Source organism: Octopus bimaculoides, chromosome 17 (assembly GCF_001194135.2).
Source record: "Octopus bimaculoides isolate UCB-OBI-ISO-001 chromosome 17, ASM119413v2, whole genome shotgun sequence".
NCBI lineage: Eukaryota > Metazoa > Mollusca > Cephalopoda > Octopoda > Octopodidae > Octopus > Octopus bimaculoides.
Genome location: NC_068997.1, coordinates 41,161,790 through 41,183,725, shown reverse-complemented (window position 1 = coordinate 41,183,725; position 21,936 = coordinate 41,161,790). Strand labels below are relative to the sequence as shown.

General features: G+C 32.3%; 1 protein-coding gene across 11 annotated transcripts in view; it reads right to left on the bottom strand.

Moving 5' to 3' along the window:
* LOC106867422 (NGFI-A-binding protein 1) overlaps nucleotides 1–21,936 on the bottom strand; it is a 223,322-nt gene that overhangs the window by 22,518 nt on the left and 178,868 nt on the right. For 9 of the 11 annotated variants that reach the window (XM_014912296.2, XM_014912293.2, XM_014912295.2 and 6 more), the window contains 2 exons: nucleotides 16,754–16,804; nucleotides 26–140 (listed from right to left, as the gene is read on the bottom strand). The exons of 1 other annotated variant lie outside the window; for it this stretch is intronic. In XM_014912296.2, the coding sequence (XP_014767782.1) occupies nucleotides 26–140; nucleotides 16,754–16,804 (166 nt within the window). The remainder of the gene's footprint in view (nucleotides 1–25; nucleotides 141–16,753; nucleotides 16,805–21,936) is intronic. One more of the 11 variants, XM_014912297.2, reaches the window with a different exon arrangement.

Here is a 21,936-nt window from a genome sequence, read left to right as displayed (position 1 = left end):
AAAACAAAAAAAAACATTCACAAACCTCTCGCTGAAGTTTTTCTAGTTCAGCATTGACAAATTTTGAATTTGTTTCAAACTGACGAGTCAAAGCTGGATCAAACTTAGATCGCTTTATAGATAAACCATCAGATGAAGCTCTGAAAATGAAGAGAAGTAGTTTTGAACATGCAGTTAACAATTTCAAAGGTTGAATTAAAAAAGGTGAATGTAAACTCAGGTAAAAACTTGCACTCAGCAATGATGCAGATATAATAAGACAAAGAAAAGGTATGACTAGAGCAGTGGTTCTCAACTGGGGTCCATACGGCCCTTGGGGATGTCCACATAAGATTTTGTTGTCAAAATTTATGTGCAATAAACTGATTATATTCTTATAATACACAAAATATTTTAACAATTATTTTTTATACAATTCCTAGTAATGTTTGATTATGAAAATATAATGGGATTATTTTTAAAACATCAAATACTTATTAGGGACCTGTAAAATAAAATAGGAATCAAAGGGATACAACTGTAAAAAAAAATGGTTGAGAACCACTAGACTAGAGCTACTGTTAGAAAAATATTCATCCATAGTGTTAATTCTGAGAATAATAAAGAACATTGTCTTACTACTACTCTACAAATGAGCAATTACTGGCACAGCATTAATGAACTAGCAATGTTACAAACAATCTCATACTATGTAATAATACACACATACAAACATCTTGAGTGTTAATACTTTTGATACATAGAATGTAGGTTTGAATTGTCTGGTGATTTAAGCAAGACATTTGAGTCACGCAGTCAATGTAGTGACAAACATATTGCTATTTATTGGTCAGCATAAAAGCATTGATCTTTACAACTTGCCTATGTTTGATCGATGGAGTGAAACATAATTGTTTGATTTGGTGGATAATGACAATCGTTCCTAAATTAGTTGCAAGGACTGAAATTTGGAGAAGTTAGTGGGTTGAATCAACCCTAAAGCATAGCTGATACTTTATCTCACTGACTCCAGGATCATCCACTGGGGATTGTGTGGAAAGAACAGAGAAGTGATATGAACACCAGTCTCCCATTTGAGTCAGAACAACTTAAGTCCCTTGGGATTTGACAGAAATGAAATCATAATCTAGAAAGTAGGAAACCCAATATTTTAGTGGACAAGAGTTCAAGGAAATGTGAAATAACTAATATTGTAATCTATGGAAATACTAAAAGGTAATCAGATATGAACAGCTATAAGTTGTAAATGTATGATCAGTGATTATGATACATTTAATACCAAATATCTTAAACAAGTGGTTAATTAAAGTGGTCATTAATATAACAGGTAAATATTTAAGTAATATAGAAAGGTAGATATAATTGCAATAGTGATAGAATATCCAAGTCCTTACATGAGATAAACAGCTAACTAAAATTAGAAAGAGAGATAAAAATAACTAGGTGAGTTTTCTAATATATTAGCAAAATAAATAACTAAAATAGGAAAATAGATATAACTCCATTGGTAATAGTATCTCAAGGTGTGGTGTATAATAGACCAGAGAAAATGCTGAAAGAATTACAATTAGATCTGAGCACCTCTAGGCAATTCTGTGCTGGGGGGAAGGGGTTTCCAGGGGTTTCAGTCATTGTCAGATCCCAGTGCTGGTGGTATTGAGCATGAAGTACTAGATTTGTTTTCACTCTTGGTTTACACAGATCTGTGACCTGGTGGTAGTAACTATGTTCTTCACCAGGAAGGTGGTGGTGGTGGTTGGGGTCTGCTATTGTTTGTACCTATTGCCTCTGTTACTGCTTTCTCCCCATTTTTCTTTTTCACCTCTTTTTCAGTGCATAATGCGTTTAATTAGCCTTTACTACCACATGTGTAGTAACTGTGCAGCTGATTGACCTCTCGGCATCCACAAATGTGTACAGCTCCAGAATAGCCATGTAAACTCCACACGACATGTTGTTGTGGGTCACTGCCACATTCACCACGTGTCTGCACTTTTGAACAAAGATGACAACAGTCAAAGGTCAGTACCCAAGCCAATACCTCTGGCCATATTCTTAAAATTCCTGAGACTCATGCAGTATCAATGTGTGGCCACACATGTGGAACTCCAGTTCAACTTATCTCCTAACCTGATTCTTGGTCTTAAACCATTTAGCATTCAAATTAGCTATGTCTGGCCCAGATATTCTACTTGTTCCATGTTAAAACTGGTCACATCCAGCCTTTTGCACCTACCTGACAATGTCATTCCAAAACTAAACAAATCACATCATTGAAATCTCAAAGATAATGCTTGATTAATTCAAAACAATGTGAATAAATATGAGTTACATTTGACAGAGGAATCTGAATGTCCCAATGGCTATAGATCAAGTACCATGTTACTATATGCCTTGTCCTAGGAAGTGGACCATGCATTGCAGTACTCATGAGCTAGGGCTTCCTCCATTTCCCTCTTTAAGGGAACATGGAAGCCTTCCTCTGTCATTTGTAAAGCTGAGGTAGACCCTATTCCTCCTTACTCTTTCCTGAATAAATTCATTTAGCAAGGCAGCACCATTTTCATGACATTCCTTGTCCACTCTCCTTATTTCAACTTGTTTGTTTTAACCATAATATTTACAAATGATGGAATATTGATGTTGCTGTTGTCACCATTTTTTTTTATATTCAAATTTTACGTTTCCAGCAATATCATGTGTCTTTCCACTGTACGACTGTAAGCTGTTTGTGTTTCTTTTCTCAAACTGTTTTTCATTTTTTCCATTCCATTTCAAGTAATTTGAAGAACTGTTTATTCTTTTGTTTCAGACAAAAGGCTGTGGTCATGCAGGAGCATGCTGTTTGTTTATATTCATTGAGATTATTGCTAACACCACTGTGATGAAAACTTCTTCTAGCAGCTTCTCAGTGAGTCACTCCATAACACACACACACACACACACACACACACAAATATTGCAAATGGCCACTTGTGAAAAATAAACAAGGAAAAAGAAGAAGAAAAAAAGCAGAGAAAACACTTTCAGTATGAGTGTTATAAGTAATTCTTGGATTTCTTGATTTATACAAAGCTAAAGTTAATGGAGAAACATTATGTCAAACACTGGCTGAATTTTATAGAGGAACAAACTCAAAGATCCAGGATTTTACATAACTATTGTTGCTGGCAGTCTAACCATAAACATTTGAATTTTTAGAGATTGTGTGTATACAACTATATCAACCACTGTATCCTTTTCATTAAAAACAACAAAAAAAAAAAGAAAAAGAAAGAAAAGAGAAAAAACCCAGTAAGGTGTCATTTGCAGGAGATTTAGCTATTATTTTTAGTTGATTGATTAACCATGTAAAGGTTCCCTGATTAGTTCGATTTTGGACAAGTTTAATTCACAACTGAATGAATGTGGAGTGTGTGGATAGAAGAGTTAATAAAGTAACTGACAATCAGCCTAAAACAACGTGAGTTTGTATTCTTTCAAAAAAATATTTTGCATAGTATTCATGGCTCAGATTTTTATGTAACTCTCAGCCGGAAGCAGTGGGAGTACTGTAAATTGAACAAAAGTTTCATTGCAATGCTGTACATTTATGAATTAATGAGTTACAAGACCCCACCCAAGATATAAAGGTAGTTATAAAATATTATTTACATCTACTATAGTGTGATAAAGATAGGTTTTCTCATTATGGTAAAATTAAATATTGATCTGAATTACAACAGCTGTAGAATTAGAGTTAACTTGTTACTTTTCTGGTGGACAATAAATAAAATACTTGCCAGTCATATACTTTCATTAATTTCAATAACTAAATTTACATCAATGCATTTCCAAAAGAAGAGGAAAAGAAAAAGAATCATGCACTTAGACAAAAGAAACTATTATTTGCATATATGAATAATTTCCATGTACAGTTTTTGATTTTTTCTGTAACTCTTCAGTGTTAGGGATTCCAACACCAAAGTAATCTGGCCATTCAAATTTAATTAGAAAAGAAATATGTAAAACAAGGGAATCTATTTAGCAGTAAAATATTACATTATATGAAGTCATTGCTAACAATATACTAAAAGACTTTTTACTTTCATTTATTTCATTTTTAAAGAAAGAATTTATGTTCAAAAGAAATTGGCTTTCAAAATATTCCGAATGTACACAAAGAACTTTTCTTTGCTAAAATCACCAAAAATTGGTTTCTTAAAACTGTTCAGTAACTCATTTGTTCTCTTATTGTTAAGTTATTTTCAAACAGAGTCACTATGAACCAAAACAGGATTGAAAGCCTCCCCATATTTCTAAAATTGCATTAAGAATGAAATGAAATCTCAGCAGCTATTCATTGCTTTATATTGTTCATCATTTCACACCCAGGTTAAAAGCATATAGACAATTAAGTAGGTAATAAACAAATTTATTCTTTTAAAGTTTTTAATAATTGCAGTTAATCATTTTCAAACAACCTTTCACTGTATCCTGTCAATGAAATATTTAAACTAACAATGACCAACATATATTCTGTTAGAACTTCTTATAAGTCTTTCTCTTTTACCACAAACATCAATTGTTGGATTTGTAAATAATCATACCTGACGAACTAATAAAAATATAATAGCCTTTACAACATGAAATTGTGATATACTGGAAACAGAGACTTTGCAATCAATCCTACAACATCTATTTCAATTCACATGAATTTTCACCCCCTTCTTATTTAAATCTAATGTTATGAGATTTCTAAGTTGTATACTATGAGGAGAGAAACTGCAGAAAAACTACAATTCTATTCACAATTTCTTCTTGGCATTTTAAACTCTACTTTTGCCTAAGGTATCAACTTTGAATTAAAGGCAAATTCTTTTTCAAACAAATAAGGGAAATTGTTTTAGGTTTTTCAAAATTTTATATATTCTGAACAATTTCTTCTTATAAATATATTAAAGTTCTTAAAGTAATTTATAAAAGTTAAATGTGAAATAAATAAATAAATAAATATAGTGCTGACTGAAATCAGTAAATATTGCAGAATAAAACCCATTTCTTACTTCCTTACAAAATGTATAATAAGCTTTAGAAATATTCTAAACCTGATTACTTTAATACCAACATCTCAATAAAAAAAAAAAATTTACGGAGGATATAATAAAATAGATGTTAAGAGAAATACCACCATAAAGCATTATTACTCAAAGAATTTTGAGTATGTACAGACTTAGGACAATAAGGTATACTTAATTCTGTTGTTTCACTTTCTGATTCTATATAACACAACTAAACTTATTGCATATAACGTTAAGATATGTGTATATGATCAAGCTAACATATATATATATATATATATATATGTAGACACACATGTACAGATTATAGCTAGGTGGTTAAGACGTTTGCTTTGTAACCATGTGGTTGTGGGTTCTCACTGTATTGTATCTTGGCCAATTGTCTTCTACTTTAGCCTTGAACTCACTGAATATAGTGAGAAGAGTTTGGGAGACAAGTAAATCACATGCATACACACACACCTGTTTCTGGAGTTATGTTTAGCCATTTAGCATTTAAATTGGCCATATCTGGCCTGAAGAAATAAGCATTACATTTGGCAGAATAATCTGAATGCTAAAGGGTTAAACCAGTTTAATTATTGCCATGTTATGTCCTCTAACTTAATGGCTTGTCAAATAGTGATTAATAAAACTAGTATTGGGGTGAAATAAGTTCTGGAGTTAATATAATTGACTTTACCTTTAAAAGGCTGTAATTGAAGGATATACGCAAGGAAATTTGAACCAGATTAAGAAATCAATGTTAATACTAAACAATAATAATGATAACTTTCAATCTATTTAAAAAAAACAACCTCTTTGATGCCAACCCAACCATGACCATTCCTGATTCTATGACACAAACTTTCTGTTTTAAAGTGATCAAAATTAAAACCTTCCATCTGAATTCCATGTTAATTTGTGTTCCAAATAATAACGACTTAATTATGATAAAATTCTTTTAACTAAATTCTTCATTATTATCAGATTAAATTGAAATAAAGGTAGCATATTTCTAAAGAAATATGATAACAAAAAGGTTAAACATCAAGTTAGCTGAATGAATGGCAAAATATAACTTAGCTGATAGTCAATGAGACTGACAAATGGTCAAGTTGATCAAAGGGTGTTGTTTGACCAGCTACAATTAGCAATAAATTACTCTTAAATTACAAATTGTTAAAAAAAAGCTATCTGTAATTTTAGATACATGATGCCTGAACAAAAGCTGGGATGGTCATAACTATAATGCTTTTGATCATAAGTTTACTTAAACAGGGTTGACCTTAAGAGCTAAACAACAAGACCAAAAGGGATCAATTTACGGATTAAGATTTACACGTGTAAAGCTTTATAGAGAGAAATACAAGCACATTCCCAGACAACTTTACAAAAATCATATGACTCAAGCCTTTTAACCTTTAATTTTACTGGGTCTGAAGAAAGGTGCAGTACCACTAGCATTAGCAAGCCCTCCAAGACTGGTCAGATTTATACTGCTACTCGCCTGGCTCTCCGTTGGCTGCAACAACATGGGTTCCAGTTGATTCGATCAACGGAACAGCCTGCTCATGAAATTAACGTGCAAGTGGCTGAGTACTCTACAGACATACGTATCCTTAGCATAGTTCACAGGGAGATTCAGAATGTGAAACAAAATGTGACAAGGCTGGCCCTTTTGAATTACAGGTACAACTAATTTTTGCCAGCTGAGTGGACTGGAGCAATGTGAAATGAAGTATCTTGCTCAAGGATACAATGTGCTGCCAGGAATTGAACTCATAACCTAGCAATCATGAGCTGAATATCCCAACCACTAAGCCACGCACCTATGCTGTCAGCATTCTGCTTAAATTGCTGCAAGTTGATAACTGCATGAATGATAGAATTGGGGGCTGGAGGGGGGAGATTGTAGAAGAGTGACATTCTAGAAGAGAGGGATTGGGCAGAGTGGTTACTGGTAGAGTAGAGTGGACACAACATGAGTGATGGGAAGAGGAGAGATGAATAAGGAGAGTGCTTGAGTAAAGGTAGGACAACAGCACCCATTTGTGGGGAAGAGATACTGTTACAGCAGCAGTAAAAAAGGCAGAGACAGGAGACAGCTAGTGGCCACCACTATGGAATAAATCATGTTTATAGTCTTCAGGCCTTGTGCCTATAGTAGAAAGGCTTGTTATTGTTTAATGAGAAACAAACATACAGAAAAGTAAAAAGCTTGAATGAAATATATATATATATATATATATATATATATATATATATATATATATATATATATATATATATATATATATACATATATATATATATATCAGTGAGATTATTTATTGCACAGTGTAATCATAAACTGAAATACCAAACACAAGTAAAAACAAATTTCTAACCGATTATAACCATTATAAATTGGATATCAACATTGCAATAATGTGTACATGTCTAATTCTGCAACCTTTCTGTAAAGAGATAGGCTCAAATTAGATATAGGTACTATTAATCATAGTGTAATTATTATTGTCTGGTGCTAACTAACTCAATTATCAAAGGAAACAGGTCTAAAACAGTATCTGTCTTAGGGTGATGGTAAACTACTTGATGTCCTTTCCCCTGTATAACATTTACATCTGACATTTGACACTATTATAACAGATATTCAGATATATTTAACCCTTTTGATATTAACCTGTCTAAGAGAGTGCCCCTGGATCTGACACAAAATTAGTTTTAAAGTGATCTAAATCATAATCATTCATCACAATTATAAATTAATTTTCCCCAGATACTAGCTTCATAATGAGAAAGTTATTTTACTAAATTTTTCATTATCTTAAAACAAAAGCATTATATGCCAACAGATACATGGTAACAAAAGGGTTAATTGAAAGAATAAATAAATTAATAATAAGTAATAAGTAACAGATAAATGAAAATAATAATGATTTATAATTATTTCCAGAAAATGTGGAATATACTGATTTGTCAAGTTGAAAACAACTTTGGTTCATTTTACACTTTTATGGAAAGCAGGAACAATACAGAAAGTATTCTATCTCTTAAAATATGCAGCCTTTCTGCTTATATTTTATCAAAAAGACACAACAACATCATCAACAAACAATTGTCTTGAGTGAATTCAAAGTGATATTAGAGTTATTAAGAGAAAACACATTTTGTTCATACTTATGAGATGGACATTCAATTTGTTCTATGTTGTTCACTGCTGGTGTAATAAGATTGTTTCCAAAACAAGATTCAACCTGACATTTAATAAAACCTTTTAAAAGGAGGACAAAGAGAGATGGCAAAGAGGTAGTCAAAGTAATGATTGCTAGAGCACAGAGGACTTCTAAGGAGCAATGTTTAGTTTCAGTCTCATTGAATTCCAAGGGGTACTCCACAGCACCACAGTGTATTGGGAGATGTAGCTAAGTGCACCATAAAAATTAATAAAACTATAGTATAAGAATAAAATGTGATTAATACAAATGAGAATTCTAAACATAGTCTTGATAACTTTGTTTCATTTATTTGATAAAGAAGTAATAATGAAATTAATAATTTTCTATGTATATAGACTTAAGTTTTAATTATTTAGGCGAAAATATATAAATACCTTTTAGAAAAAGATATTTTGACCTTTATGATGAGAGTGCACTAAAATATATTTATATGCTTGAAAAAATTACTACAAGTAAAAAATAAACACAAAAACAAGACAAAACAGAGCAAAAATAACAACAAACAAACCAAAAGCTCACAGTTTCAGAACTTGTATTAAATAGATGAGAGTAAATCTCTTCTAGGATAGGATACAAATCTCTTGAACAATATCTCCCCTGAGCAATATTTCTACGTGTTTGTTACTTATTCTTAGCAGTTAGGTGATAAGAGGTATACAGCCCAGAAAAAAATACTTAACAAACTACCTTTAAGCTTGAATTCAAAATCAATTAACTGGTGATCCAATATTATATCCATTTAGCCAATCATTTCTACATTAAAGAGGTACCATAACAAAAATATCTTCAAGAAACCCCACAAAGGGCTAATAATAACAAGTAATTAGCTCTGGTTTTATGGTAAATGAATGACAAAGTAAGTGTCAGCTTAATTGCTCCATTCAATTTATTTTACACACATTTACTTCATAGTAATGATGAATAAATTGAAACTGTAGAACCCTATTTATGCTTATATATTGTAGTCAAGAAAATAGAACATAAAATTCCAAATCTTTTGTTTTTTATTTGTTTCAGTCATTAGACTGTGGTCATGCTGGAGCACTGCTTTGAAAAGTTTTAGTCAAATGACTTGACCCCAGTGTGTATCTTTTTTTAAGCCTGGTACTTATTCTATCAGTCTCTTCTGCTGAACCACTAAGTTATGGAATGTAAACAAACTAACACCAGTTGTCAAGTGGTGGTGGGTGACAAACACACACACACACACACACACACACACACACACAACAGGCTTCTTTGAGTTTTTCTACCAAATCCAGGTTTTGGTCATCCTGAGACTATAGTAGAAGACACTTGCCCACGATGCTATGCAGTGGGACTGAACCTGGAAGCATGTGGTTGGGAAGCAAACTTCCTACCACTCAACCTGAATGGAAAAAATTGCTTCCTTATACTTTTAAATACAGATAAGAAATATGTCTTGTAAAATTACCAGAAAAAGATCTGTTAGTTAACCCAAACAACCCAGTGAAGAGAAATGAAGAAGAATTAAGTGCTGTATCCAAAGACACAATGAAACGTCTGGAAGAGGTTTCCACTTGATTCTTTTATGTCTAACACTAAAACAAAAAAAAGAGTCAGTTCTCAGCAGTTTCTTGTTCTAGCAGTAGACATGGTATCTAAATTATGACAATTGGTGTTACATTATCTGCTATCAATAGACTCAGTTATAAGAAGAAACATTTTTTAATATGAGTCCCATAACAAAAATCAGGCTCCATATCGGTAAAATGTTGATGTTTCTAACTAAAATGGTGTAATGTTGTTTACTATAGTTGGAGTATAAGACTTTGAAGGATAACTTTTGCTTTAATTTAATTTAATTTCTGTGACAGAGAAGTTTGCACCAAAGTCTAGTTATACAAAAGGGAGAAGTTTTTAATGAGAATTGACAAATTAGATGAACGAGTATATATTTTCTTGAATGGAAAGCATGTTTATAAGTAAGAATATAAGATATAAGGGTTAAAAACTGATGTAAATGCTTCTAAAATTGAAATTTGGGAAGCCAGAAAAATGAAGCAGTAAGAATGAAGAAGAGTTATAACTTGAAAGAAGAAACAGATAAAGAAATTCTTAAAACAGTCTCAATAAAATATGATAAAGTCAGATTTATAAAACAAACATCTTTATTTACATTTATTACAGTATTATTGGTATACAATAACCCAAATGAGATTCCATACTCAATACAAAACTTGGGTTGGGAACTTGACAAGAGTAAAATGTTTTTTCACTGTATAAAAGTTTACGAAGAGAATGAAAAATGTTTACATAGAGACATTAAATATTACTGTTCATAGATTTATGTTAACTCAATTCTTTTTAATGCTTCCCTCACAAATAAAAAGTATGATTATACTGTGTAACACGATTTTTGTCCTTGGGTAGCAACTGTTATTTCCTATTTGTTTACCCCTAGAAAGTATGAAAAAACGGTTAATATTTCCTTCAAACTTTGCTTTTCTTACATTTATTCAAACCCCAAAGAATCCTTCTCAACACATGCCTACGATGCTCCCCCACTACACCTGCTCATGATCAGAGATGCACATATTGTGAGCCACTTAGGGAAATGCTAAAGTGGTTAAAGTCAAACAACTGACAAGCAAATCTGCAGAATATTTGCTATAGCAATATTTCTGCGTCAGCAACTCAGTGCTGAATCTGTTTTAAATGTAATGGTATATAAGTCAATTTCAAAACATTGATGTCCAGGTCACAAAAGCAAAGTTTGAAGGGAATAGCAGTCACTTCCTTTGATTTCTAGGTAGAAGCAAATAGGAAATAACACTTACTGACCAAAGACAAAGAAATTAAAATTAAAAAATTGTTACACAGTGTTATGAAAAGTATAGGAATGCCATAATTTTAAATCAAAATGCTTATAATCTGTGTAATTTGCAGTTTTTCAATCAGTCCATGGCTGGTGCTGTATTTCATATTGGTGTACAAGCTGTTAAAACACAGTATCTTGCTGGCCGTGATGTTGGTTAGAACAATACCAAAGACCAGCATGGGCCCCACCACTAGTAGTCAAAGAGGCCGCAATGAAAACATGTTGATCCAATGAGATCGGGCAATCAGTTGGCTGGGAAGATTGCTCAGGAAACCCTCCCTCTTAAAATGCCCTGGAATATGCCAGAAAAAGCAAATTTCTAAATCCTGACTGTTAAGTCATGACATAAGCAACTTCAGCAAAGTCAAACAAATGTAACAAGATATACTAGTTCGATAAGATATCATTAAGATGGAGGTAAAAGAGAAGATGAAACAGTTGACTTTATAATAGACAGTGAAGCCTGTAGGCAAGACCACTTTACTTCACCATCAAAATGATAATTTATTTACGAACCTAATGTGATAACAGGTTTCTCAATGCTAGTTAATGCAATGGAGCTATGTTAGGTTCAAATGTTATTGAAGGCAATGGATAATGAATGCAGTAGAAGATAGTTACAGTGATTAGTTTACAGAGAAACTTTTAAGACAACTGAAACTTTGTGATCACAGAAGGCTACTGATATAGTTAATTTAGTTATATATATACAAGAATGAACATAGAACATTGTAGAAGCTAATGTTCCAAATGACATCACATTTAATGGAAAAACTTTGAAGATACCTGATTCACTTGTCATTCGTTATAGTAATGAACACAACTATAGGGGGTGTTCCTGCAAGAACAACAGTTACCTGCAGTTGTTACCTATTTATAGCAGCAGATTGTTGAGAAGAATACCAACTGGAGAAAAGTATGAAAGATAAAAGATAACGGTTATCAAGACCAGATCCTAAGTAAAGTTGCATAAAGACAAGCAACATTTAAAAAGATGGATGTATGATAAAGACAGATGTTCCATTAGCAACTAAAATCTAGCTAGCTGACTTAACTGTTGATCACACAAATGATTATGTGAAGAAACTACAACTTATAATAATATAAGAGAAAATGGAGATACAGCTAGACAGAAAGGAAGGTCATTTTATAAGCATTTACCATATTCATGTTTTTTTTTTTTTTTGTTGGTAATTATAGCAGAAGGCCCAGCATGATACAGAACACAAGAGTCCCTTTGTAAAAATATCTAGTGCCAATCCTCTTTGCTTCCTTATATTTTCAAGATAAACAGTTCAGTAGAAGATATATAATGTATATATCTTCTAGAAAAGTGGATAAAGTACACATTTTCAAGAAACAGAATGGAACTTTCTCCTTTCACTCACATTTGACATGAAGCAAACCTGTGTAACCTGTGAAGTATGTTAGCTACTACTAGTGGAGTGAATGGGAAACATCCATTTTGTCATTGTTACATGACAATAACACTCAAGTGTTACAAACACTGAGTAACATGGATTATATACATCGTTATTACTACTGCATAAAAATACTTCAGTTTAATCCCTGCCATTCTACTACATATATTAATATTTCTCAATCTGTTTCTATGATAGTTTCCATTCTCTGTCTTTGCTTCATGACAGAATTAAAAGCCAAATTGAAGAAAAATATAAAAATGGAACACAAAACTTCTCAATAATATTAACGAAAGTAAGTTAATATTGCAAGTAAGCGTATCAATAAATAAAGGGTTAGTGAAAAAGAACAAGAAAATAATAGAGAAATGTTTAATAGTAAGGTTACAAAAAAACCTGCAGAGTTAACATTAAAGATTTTTTATTATATCTACGACTTTTTTTATATAAATTTTTGAAGAAAAAAATCCATTTCTAAGTAAATGACTGTAAGACAAACTGAAACCTTTTGAGTGAAATGAATCCCTACAAGAATTTTCTCAAATATATCTGCAGCTAAATGATTAACTGTAATCAATCTTTTCTTAATCATCAACACAGACTGGCAGCAGCCAATTAATACTCGGGGAAAAAGAAATCTGACATTCTTTTTTTTTTAAGATGATTTCCACCATAAAAATTTTTTTTTTTATTATTCAACTGATAACTCCTGTAGTCATATTGCAAAATGACCCAAGCTTGTTAAATATTTCTAAGCATGATGCACAGACTGAGTTATGTCAAACCTTTCCCTTCATTGTTTTTTTTTATACAATAAAAATTTTCTTATTCATAAAATTCGCTGCAATTTCTCTATCTGAAAGCTATGATAAAAGAGAGATGTTTTAAAATGTCAGTTTAATTTCTCATTGTAAAAAAATGCTTATCTTCAGCCTATTTTTTAATATTTGATATCAACTGTCTTAAAACTAGAACAATTATGTTCATCCTAAGATAAATGGCTTCAGGATATTAATTTTTTGAATAAATTAAAACTGAAAACAGTAAGCTTCATTCTGGCACCCACTTTAAGCACTGTGCTTATTTATATCATGCATTTACTTCCTCACAAACTCTCTCCACTATTAAATAGCATAAGAGCTGTTCGTTCTACAATTCTATTTCAGAATTCATTTCACAAATTAACTAACTTGCAATGTATATAACCCACTGTTCCTTAGGTATCTCAGACGAGAAGCAATCCATTCCTTTGAGCAATATGATTCTAGTATAATTCTAAATGCATTTGCTACACATCAACTAAAAGAATTGACATAATTCTCAGTTTGAAAATAAATATTAAGTCCCAATATCTGCAGTGAAAGTGTGAAATTTATTTTGTCTCTCCATGCTACCAGAGATATAAATATAAAGGTTCTAAATAAGATTAAAAGAATCAATTCTTTTAAGTAAACAATATTTAAATATCAAAAATGTGTAGCTAAAAATATCTATGCACCCATAAAAGTATCATTAGATACATTTTTCATATATGTATGCATACATACTACACACACATACATGCACACACACATATGTATACACGCACACACACATGCATATGTATATATAAACAGGCACACATTAAATCATATTTTTTTTTTCATTGTTCTACAAATTTATTTTCAGATAAATTAATAATATCCTCGAAGAAAGCTATTAAAAAGTTTACTCAATTCTTTTGTCATGATAATCAATATCTCCAAAGGCAAGTTTTCATATATGTAAAGGATTATTTTAGAAATAATCAATGATTTGCAATGAGTTAGACATGAAAAAAGTTAATCTAATTTGAAATGTGTAACAAAAATAAAGTCTCTAGATGAAAAAGTCTCATCTTTGAAATACTTGGGGAATATAAAATAATCAAGCAAGACAAATATGTCAAGGATGATTTTTAATTCTTTACATTTAGTGAGGAATATCAATATGTTAAGAAGTATTGTTGTGTGTAATCTGTGTTTTTGGTAATGTAGTGTAAGGTAGAGTTAGAATTAGATGGAAATTAGTGAGACACAAGTTAGGTTGCTGAAGAGAGCGAAAGGGTGGATTTCATATGTCATTGATGTGAAGAAGTTAATCAATCAGACAAGATGAAAGTAGTATGTTGGCTTTAGAGAGAGAGAGAGAGAGAGAGAGAGAGAGAGAGAGAGAGAGAGAGAGAGAGAGAGAGAGAGAGAGAGAGAGAGAGAAAGAGAGAGAGAGAGAGAGAGAGAGATAGAGAGAGAGAGACAGAGAGAGAGAGAGAGAGAGAGAGAGAGAGGAATCGTACACCAAACAGAATTAATGAACAGAAATGAATCTCAGACAAAGGCTAATATTCAAAGAAACGAAGAGAACAAGATATATATTCAAGAATGAGTGCTTTACATTTTTTCCCCACATCAAGGAAACGGGGGATGAAATCACAGACACATAGCACTGACCTCTTGCCAATAAGAGACAAATGAAGGAAGAAACTGAAATCATCTGAGTGTTACATAAAGATCACAACAACCCTGTGATTAAATTTGTTAATTCTAATTAAAGCGTTTAGCCTTTTGTCAGCCATTAACTGGACGAGAAATTTTGAGAAGTTTATTGAAATTGATAATGAGAATCTGGAAAATATTAATAGCTAAGTGGGTAGAGAATCCAAATCTTGTGTAGAGAACTATCAGAAAATATCGCACTATTGGAATGTACCCTAAGACGGACATTAAAACATTGCTGCAACTTACCTGTAGGTAGAGTAGGGGAATAAAATTTGAAGAGACAGTAACAGATAGATAGATAGACAGATGAATGAATGGATGGATGGGTGGCTTTGGAGAAAGAGAGAAGAGGATTTGGTGATTGAAATGTGAAGTGACTAAAAACTAATAGTATGATAGTTTTACTCTTAAATGACAAATAAACGATTCAGGGCATTATCAAATAAATTTAGAATCATCATTATCAGTTTTAACAGTTACAAAGATGGACAGTGATAACAAAGAGATTACTAAGTAGTGACAAAGTTTCTTAGCTTTGAACCAGGCAATCATTTCATTGATCAGTGACGACAATCTGAAACTGTTAACTGGAGCATTAACTGGCTAACATATTTAATACAGACAACTTGAAGGTTAAAAGCTTAATGAGGAAGTACACCACATGTAAGAGATTTCTCAATGAAGACTATTGTAGAACAACAACAGAACAACAGCTACAACAGCTACAACAATCACAACAAGTGACAACACTGACGACAGACTTAATTTAGATATTCACCATAACTAAACTAATAGATTAATGCTAATTAAGATCAATATAACTTGAACTAATGAGAAGGAAAACTCAATTCTCTCATTTTGATTTTGGAAAATGGATTTCTAGAATTTATTGAGACATTAATGAAGTATAAATCCGTAACGTGATCCAATATGTTCTCCCTTTCTTTTAAGACAGTAGAGTGTGATTAGAGAGAGATTTTGGTAACTATTTCTATCAAGTCAAGCAACTGCATAGAAGTTTCCTCATTGGTTCAAGGCACTTGGGTTTAAAATCAATGTACTGGAAAAGTAGTGGACTATTACAGCTCTATTATAGGGTCATTACTTGATTATTAGAGGGTCATCATGGAGCGATCACTGGACTATTATTGGGATATTACTAATGGCCTGTTTTCCCAAAATGGACATATACTCAAACGTTATCATTGCGTTTAGTGTATGTATAATATTTGAAACAATGCATGAAATGATATGAAAGAGAATCATAACTACAGATTCTCTATTATGTGTCATTTGTGTCTGTAAAATGGTTTAAAATGTGTTCTATGTTTAATCCTCAGACAAGCTCCAACCTGATTTCATTCTATGATAATCATATATATATATATATATATATATATATATATGAAATATGAATATGTACGTGTATATGTCTGTATGTGTGTGTCTATTTGTGTGTGTGTGTATGTAGATATATATATGTTGAGAAGATTTAGATCTTCCAAATGGAGAGGTATTCTTGCATTTATTTCAAAGTTAAATTGTAGGCTTCAATTTAACACAAAACACCGTTTATATTTGGAAAAAAATGAACAAATACAAAACACTTAGCACAAAACTAGCCATATGCCATTGCATTAAAAGAGAGAATTTCATGCGTTGAATAGTGAAGATTTAAAAATATAATGAGTGTAACCTGTTGCAGTTGATGGACGGACTTTCGACTGCCCACAGCTGTTTGGAATTACTGCAAAGACAAAAATAAAACCCAAGAACGGATTTAGAATTCAAGTTTACACATTATAACTGTAATGGGTTTTGGAGAATCCAGTCAAAAATATGTCCGTCCACTACTGCTGGCTGGCACCCAATCACATATTAATGGCTTGAGATAAAAGAAACTTAAAGTAAAATATCTTGAATAAGGATAGAATTACAAATTTATATTTACAATGGAAAGAAAATAACCGCAGAAATCAACATTGATTGGAAGATTTTAGGCAAGAGGAAAAAAAAAAAAACCAAAGAAAAATGAAGGCAATAATCAAAAGATGGAAACTAAACGATAGATAAGTGGAAAGGAGACTTTATGAAAGTGAAAAATAAACGATAGAAAGCCAGAAGGTATTCAAACATCTAAGCAATCATTCACACAGGCTTGCAGTAATAATAGTCAAGTGTCACAATGAGAAAATATGGCATAGTCACAGTGAGATAAAATGGTGATCAGTTGAGGTGTATTCTTATTACTATTAATTTTTTTTTTTTTTTTAATAATTATTAAATCTGAAAATAATTAGAAATTAAAACAGAAAATAATGAAATAAAAGTCAGGGAAGGTAATCTTGCATCTGTTGCCAGTGCAACAATATTAATTGTTAAAATGATAGTTGCAAGTGCCGTTGAGTATGAAATATGTCTGCTATACTGTAATACTGAATATATCTAAAGATTGTAATGAACACTATACATCACAAACAGATGTAAACATCTTCCATTTAAATGAAATATCTTCATGGACAGCTTGACATGCCAACATCTTCACTAGCATATCCTTAACTGAGGTGAATGCCTTTAACCCTGTTCTTTGCACAACATTTCAGTTCTTATCCCAGCATATTTTACTGTCTGATCCAATATATATATATAATGAAAATGTAGCACAGGGGGACAAAAATGGAATTTATGTAAAAACAGAGCACACACACACACACTGATGGTGACAATCTCAACTCCTCATCGGTCACTAACCAAAATACCATCACAGTATTAACACATGTTCAGTTTGCTAGTGTTAGCAACACAAGCTGGTGGTGTATATATTTGTACACATGACAAAAATAAAGAAGCACAGGGGAAAAAAAAAAAAAAAGAGACATATACAATAATAAGAAAAGATGGGGTCTAAAGATTGAATGGTAAACACAACAAGTGAATAGGAAAAATCTATAACAAAAGATTCAAATAGGCAAAGACAGTAGCGATAATCAAAACAAAACAAACAAAAATACATAGAAATATTTGTTTGTATAGACAGAATGTGTTTTGAATGTCTGAGCAACAAAAGTAAGACAAATTGTGCCAAGTAACTCTGACAAGTCCGATAATTCTGGCTCAAGAAGTTTTCAGCTCAACTTCCATCAATTCGACTGAGTTGCCAGTTCTTAGAGTATTCAACAGCATCAGCCCTATGCCAATTATTTACAGCAGGTTACACTGAACAGGTTTGGCCAGTGGTAGCACAATCCGTTAACTTCCTGTCTGGTTTGGCTTCTTATATATTGATTTGACTATAAACACTCTCACTCATATATACATGTTACAGGGCCACATGGATCTTCATGGAACCATGGAAAATGCAAATACTTTCAGTGGGAAAAGCACTTATGGTACACCAGGTCTCAGGCTTTACCACTACATATGTGTAAATGTATGTGAGTGGGTGTGGGTGTGTGAGATTATCTACAATGAATTCAGAGTTAATGTACAGTAATATTACTTGAAATATCGCAGAAATAGTGAGTAGAGATGGTGGCATGGTAAGGCAAATTAATGAAATGACTACTTTATTTTTCCAACATTCAGACAAATCCCTTTGCAAATGAAAAAATAAATCCCATAAAGACAAACATGATCGGGCCTACACAAACACACACATATGCACAAATATGTATAATACACACTGCAGTGATTTTAAGATGTATTGTGATGGTTGAGTACTCTCCCTTACTTAAGTTGGCTATCAAACTGCAGCATTATTTCTTGAATAAAGTCTTTGGTATATAGAACCCTTACTGTTATTTTTTACAGCAGCTTATTCAATGAATCAAACATAGAAAGAGTTTTATGGCCCCAAAAGAACCAATACAAATTTCCATTTCAGAATTCAAACACTAATTACATTGTTTTAAATATTTTCTTGTCAGTATTACTGATCCAGCCAGACTACACAACTGTATAAACTCCATGCATGTCTGATAAATTAGGAGGGTGTCCTAAATTGGTCAAAGGATATTGACATTAAAACTAGTGAACAAGGTTCTTGCTAAACATTAGCTCATAATCCCTAAAGAACAGACAAATAAATCCTCGAATCAATTCCCTCAAGTCATAAACCCTTTAGCATTTAAACTGGCCAGGAGGTGGGGGCTAGTCGATTAGATCGACCTCAGTACTTAACTGGTATTTAATTTATCGACCCCAAAAGGATGAAAGGCAAAGTCAATCTCAGCGGTATTTGAACTCAGAATGTAAAGACAGACAAAATACTGCTAACCATTTTGCCAGTTTGCCGCCTAATCCCTGTAGAAATATTACTACTGTAATTACAGAAGAGAAAACTGAGAAGGAAGCTATTTTAGCAGCTGCTTGCCAAAATTTTTCTTTATTGTGGTGAGGATATACACATGACCACAAAAAAAAAAAAAATGTCCAAGTAAGAAATGTCATGTTGAAAATGCAAAGATGGAAAACCATTTTCCACTAGTGTGTAAGTCATGTAATGAACCTGCAGGATATCATATAAACACGGTAATAAGACATTAATTTCTTCATCTCCGAATCATTTGGCTTTATTAAAACATTTTTTTTTTTTTTGCTTTGTGCACTCTTTGATGTGGTTAACAATCAATTGATTCAAGTTTTAGTTGACAGTATAAGCAGTGATAGTTTATCCAAGCTAATTTATTGCTAAACAGAAGAATTTAGTCATTAAACTATTCAGTGGCAATGTTGCAATGACAACAATACAACTTTGTAAATTCCAGTAATATGTTCAAACTAACATACCATAGTGAAAGTTGTAGTTGCTTAAATGTATTACAAGCCTCAGCCATCTGCAGGGGCATTTGAATTTAGTGACACTGAAACCAGTCTAGTGTTGCAAAGTCTTGCTTGCCTGAAGATTCCCCCTATTACACTTTCCACTAATTTCACTCAGGTCATCAAACCTTTTGCTACATGAGCTCAAAAATATTGTGTGAGTGACTGCAAATTTGTCACACAAGGAATAAACTAATTTTTCAAAGGTGTTAGAGAACTGAGTAACTCACCATGGAGAATTCATTATACTAAAAAGAAAAGCCTCCACAAGCCACACCTAATTAGTAATTTCCGAACCCCTATCAACATTCTTTTTGATGCTTTTCCAGTACTTGTTATTGATGAGTTAATCCATATTATGTCTCAACATTAAGATTTTATCAATGTTGATATGAAACATGTCTGTTACAAACAGCAACTAAGGATTATTAGACTGTCCTTATATGATTTTTAAAAGCCTTAGGAGAATAGTTTAAATATACTAAAATCCATTTAACCTTATGAATGTTGTAGCATATTTTCAACAAGTGATGAACCAAATACTTGCACAAAATAACATTGAACCTACATGCTACTATTTAAATGACTTTATAGTATGAAGTAACTCTGAAGAAGATCATAACAAAAATATTAACACATTGCTGTTACGTGTAAAAGATTTGGATATTACTTCTTGGTAAAACAAGTGCCAATTTTCTTGGTTATTGCATTCAACATGACAAAATGTCTGATCCTAACACGTGGCTTACTCTTAAAATCTTTACACCTAAAAGAGGTGGCATATTTTCTAAGATGCTAAATTGACTGTACCATTTTTCCTATTCTTCAAGAAAGTTGTTACTGCTTTTTCATACAGACATTTCTTGGTTCCATGATTGTGACAGTTCTGCTCCATTTACAGTTAGGACCAACTCAACAAATAATGTTCCTGCTGCAACATTATCACAAAGAAAGTAACTTGTTGCCTTCTCTAGTACCCTTAACAAAAGTGGATTACAGCAGCCTTCTACAGTTGTTGAGTGTTTGTGCAAATGGCAATACTCCCTCCTAGTAGAAGGCGAACTACTGCTGTGTAATGACAAGAAATGTAATGGAATCTGTCTTACTGCATGATTTGTAACAATGCCTGACATCTCAAGGTGAAATAGTTAGACTTACAGAGTCAAACTACCAATTGCTGACTCAGTACCTTATCGCAAAAACACACTTTTAGATCTCATTCTTCATTCCATGACAATACTGTTTCTCAAGCTGGAAATTCTTTAATTAACAATCATAGTGACATTATTGTACCGAGTCCTCCTCAACCAGTCTTGCCAACTGATGGACTTCATCATTCAAAAGGAAAAATTTATTTTCTGACTTTATAATTTATATCAAATCATATAAACGGAAAACGTAAGTTCAGGTTGGGGTTGCATTAATGTCGTTAACTTAAACTAAATTTACAATCCCATGGTTTATTTATTTCTCTACCTATTTTCCTTAAAGAAAAGACACTATCGTTTCTGATTTCCTTTAACAATGGATATTAGAAATCTGATTGGCAAGTTGTCTCCCTTACTTAGGCTGGCCGTTTTAGTTGTCTCATCAGTCAGTGTGTTTATTACTTTCTACGACATGATAGTCGCGTAAAAATACACATACATATACTATACAGTACAGCTTTCTTCACAGCTAAAATTATTGCCCAGTTTTCTGATGCATTTGTAATATTAACTGCATCATCATCATCAACCGTCATAACTCACATTCAAAGAAAGGTGCGTGTGTGTGTGCGTGTGTGTGTGCGTGTGTGTGACAGATTGAGAGTGGAATACAATGATCTTTCATAAATAGTTCTCACACTTGAAGTGTTCCTGACAAATGGGTATGTTTTAACCAGTTCACTGTCTAAGTGTTTCGATTAATTATGAAAATTACGAAGAATTTGGAATGATTTAGTAGTATAATTAAAGTTTGTCATTAATTTGGTGTTTTGAAAATAAAAAGGAGGTTCTAACATAGAATTATGATGAGGTGATAAATAGACAGACAGACAGACAGATATATATATAT